Genomic DNA, 4,013 nt, shown 5'->3' with positions numbered 1-4,013 from the left:
CATCCTGAACTATAGGGTGAAGCCCTTTGCAGAACATTATCAAGTGTTCGGCAGTTTCTTCTTCCTCTCCACATCTCTCTACATATCGCTACCGACAGCAGCGCTATTTTTGTTGAAGCGGGTCATAGAAGTGATTTCACAAAGTACAATAGTCACAAGAGCAGCAACTCGTTTCAATCTGCGGCAAATTTTCAATGCAGTATTTAAGAATGTTAGTGTATAGTTATAGTTGTATTTTTTATTGACAAAATTAAAGAAACAAAACAAATTGTGCAAAACGGGAGCCGAAGTACCGAAGTTGGGCCGAGGAAATCCGTAGCCTCATCCACCTGTGCATTGTTTACATCTGCCGTGCACACGTGCCGCGTGCGTAGCAGCTGTAAGCGCATATATAGAGTGATTTATAGCGTAACGTCGTAGTCTCTGTTCGCTGTTACAGACAGAAATGCTGGCATGAGTATCTAGAAGAAGCGCACGAGTGAGTGAGGATATGTCGGTTTTTCCATCGTTGTGGGTCTTCGTGTCCGTTTGCTGAATGATGATGAATCAACATTTATTGGGCTCAACATTGTTGGTAGTGTGCGCAGGCACCAGACGGGGTGGTTCCCTAGTTGCGGAACCTGTATGTATCCAGCAACTCCTGGCCCCTGTCCGCCAGTGCACGCCGAGTCGGTAGGGTGGGGCTGGATAACGTCTTTCATCGCTCAGTGGAGTGAGCTTTTGCGCGATTCGCCCCATGTCATCGCAACTAACAGCCTGCCAGTAGCCTTACGATGGTCGTGTGCGCGTCCTGTGGCGGCGAAGACTTCGACGAAGTTTCGGGCCTGTACTACTGCACCGAGTGCAACACCCAGAGCCAAGAAGTGCGCGTCGAACAAGTGGACGATGAAGGTGCCGCGCCACCTCCACACGTCGGCCGGGCTTCTCCGCGACGCAAGGAGACGGGCAACAGCACGCCACGGGAAAGGAAGCACCCCTACCCGACGAACGAACTGTTTAACGCGATCCTCGTGCGTCAAGTGGACGCGCTCGTATTGCTTGGTGCTTCAGCCGAGCTGCGTGGCGTCGTGTGTCGGCTGTGGATGGACTACCTGGTAAAGCTCGAGGCTGTGAGTCGCGTTGAGGACGACGAGTGGACACCACGCATTGGCGTCGTAAACCGCTGGAGCGACTTGCGAACCGTCGAAGAACTCATTGGGGCCTCCGAAACGAGCGAACGCAAGCGAAAGAAACTCCAGAAAGCGCTGTTCGGGTCGGGCGTGAAGACGCGACTCACGTCGCGGTCGTGCCGCTATCGCAAGCGGCTTAAGAACCGATGCGACGTCGCTCGAGCGCCTAATCTCGACTCGGACTGCGAGTTCGAAGATGAACTCCTTGCCACGGCTTCGGAAGGGGAACAGGCCTCTGAAGACGACGTGGAGGACTTCAGATCGACCGCCGCCAAGGAATACCTAGAGCGCGTGCTAAGACGCGGAGTCGACTTGCATGACAAAAAAATCGGCCGGGAAACTGAAGTCACCGTGGTGACGCTCCAACGGCTCTTGTGCCTCCTCTACCTAGGCGTGTTGATCACGGGAGACCCAATCTTACTGACCGATATACTGAGGTGGGCTCGAGACGGCCACCTGCCGTACCTACATGTCTTAAAGCTCCTTCCCGAGGACGCCAAGTTGTGGGGCCAACAGTGGCGGACTTTCGTGCGACTGACGATGCCAACCATTGACGAGCTAGCAGCGCAGGCGGCCCACTTGGCTCACTTTCTTGGCATGCGCAGCGAACTGAGACAGCCACCACTTTTGCCTATCGTCATGCGCCTGGTGGCGGACCTCAATCTACCTCTGGAGTTTGTGAACGTGTGCGAGGAAGTTCTCTGCACTCATCCTAAGATGGTACCCAGCTGGGAAGTGCCCCCCAACAGAGCAGCAGGCTCTGTGCCCCTTTTCTCACCTGTATGTGAAGTCAGGGCAGCGGCTGTCCTGCTTCTGGCCCTCAAGCTTACGCTTGGGCTGAACGGCAGCAGGGAAGTACAGTTGTCTCGAGCCGTTGAAGAACTGGCTAGCCGTCATCCCGAAGCGAACCTGTTTGTGTGGTCCCGCTGGGAGAAACACTTGCGCGCCAGGCTTCTTTTGCTGCGTTCCAGCTGCTACGGCTTCGAGCCTGAGGACCTCGATGACATAAGAGACGTGGGTGTCCTCTTTCGACATCCTGACAGTGCTCCTGTCGACCGCAGCATGGTGACAAAGGCACTGAGGGAGGGCATGAAAAAGTCATTTTGGGAGATGCATAGGAGGGAACTCATCTTTCGGCAGGTGCCCGCAACCAGCTTTGCAGTCACGCCAGCCGTACGTTTTTTCTGTGAAAGGACGCCAGTTTCCTCAGGCTTGAGGGCAGTGCTGGAAGAATCTTTTCTTGACAAGGACGTGACGTATCTCACGCGTGCCACTCATGGCATTGCATCTGTTGGAGGGTGGGCCGAGTTGTGCCAAAGTGTGCCCGAGTTTATAGCCATTCTTGGAGAGGGATGTGACCAGTATTGGACGGTCGCCTTGAAGAGAGTGTACGACTTGAAGTATTCTAATGTGGTGCAGCACTCACTCCCTAAAACTTTCCTATTTCTATTGGAGTTTATGGCAGCCATCACGCATTGCCACCCGAAAGAACTATATAGGGACCTGTTGCGGATTGAAGCAGTGTTTCTTCGGTAACTTTATGTGCATAGTGTGCTTCACATTCTCACCGAACCCATTTCAAGATCACTTGTCCTTTGCAAACCTTATAAACTGTTATGCCACTTTGTAGCGTAAATTTATATGATTGTTGAACTGTGTGGGTTTATGGGTGGTGGGGTTAGTGCATGATATGAATTCATCTCTGGTCATTCTTTTGTGTGTGAGTCTGCAGTGCAGTGAAATGTCTCGGTAATTTTAAAGGAATTGACTACAATATGAGCAGCACAATGATACGCCGTGCTACTTTCATCACAGAGGCTGTAAAATAAAAAATGATAATTGTGCAATGATGTTGACGTGAAATGTCCTTTCTGTGCTGAAAATAGGATCATGCCAGATGTGTTGTGTGTATCCCCAGTGGTAGAAGTGCTGTGCCATCCTGTGCCTATACATTAATTTTCATTTGTCACTAAATCTGCTATATTATATTTGTTTATCACTACTCATACTAGTACTGTCACATAACTTGTTTGAATTTGAAGAATATTACTACCTTAGAATACAAGGAACAAGCATGGGTACCCATTTTCACCCATTATGCAAACACACTCATGGCAATTCTAGAAACATACCTGTACCATTGCGCAGAAAAACCTCCCATGTACCTTGGGTACATTGGTGACATATCTTTAATATTGTTACACTGGTGGCCTGCACAGGGACACCATAGCTTGTCTTGCGGCGAATAGTATACAAGGTGTCAAGAGGTAAGTTGTCCACGTCGCCCGCTTGAAATTGTTTATGCCGAGGCACCTAGACTGAGTCGTCCGGTGGCCTTCGTCTGTGAGCAGAGGAATGTTGCTCATATGAACGAAGCAAGCTAAGACCGGTGCACGTGCTTGCTGTTCGGAGGCAGCTAGGAAGAAGACGACGAACCACGCACTTACAACCTGTTGGCCGCTTCGGCGCTCACCTTCGTGACCTAATAAATGTCCTCTCAGTCGTATACATCCTGGTCTTTGTGTGTAACAATGTCGGGTGACATCTGAGACATTCTAGCTAAATTTACATCATTTCTAAACTACTTTCATCCAACAATAAAGTTAACATTGGAGACCTCTGCTGAGCACATCAACTTTCTTAAAACGACCATATATTTTGCAAACAACAACACTGTATATAAAACAAAAACATTTGGCTAGGAACAATAGATTATACAAGCCACCACCCGAGATAGTCTAAATGGGACATTTTTAACAGTCCGGCAACAAGGTTGCACAGCATACGCATAAAAAACTAGAATGACACAAACGGACTTGCTTAATCAAACAAGAGTCGTCCTAA

At 49.7% G+C, this 4,013-nt stretch overlaps 1 protein-coding gene across 1 annotated transcript; it reads left to right on the top strand.

Annotated features, from left to right (window-relative positions):
• The first annotated feature begins 637 nt into the window (after positions 1-637).
• Positions 638-3,677, top strand: LOC119170436 (TATA box-binding protein-associated factor RNA polymerase I subunit B-like). The gene has a single exon (XM_037421608.2). It carries the CDS (start codon positions 774-776, stop codon positions 2,703-2,705), a length of 1,932 nt encoding a protein of 643 aa, XP_037277505.2. The 5' UTR covers positions 638-773; the 3' UTR covers positions 2,706-3,677.
• Positions 3,678-4,013: the final 336 nt, after the last annotated feature.

The sequence above is a fragment of the Rhipicephalus microplus genome, chromosome 3 (assembly GCF_043290135.1).
Source record: "Rhipicephalus microplus isolate Deutch F79 chromosome 3, USDA_Rmic, whole genome shotgun sequence".
Taxonomy (NCBI): Eukaryota; Metazoa; Arthropoda; class Arachnida; order Ixodida; family Ixodidae; genus Rhipicephalus; species Rhipicephalus microplus.
This window is presented reverse-complemented; position numbering and strand designations above follow the sequence as displayed.

Coding starts and splice junctions, on each gene's coding strand:
- LOC119170436 (XM_037421608.2), top strand. CDS start 774: ATGGTCGTGTGCGCGTCCTGTGGCGGCGAAGACTTCGACGAAGTTTCG.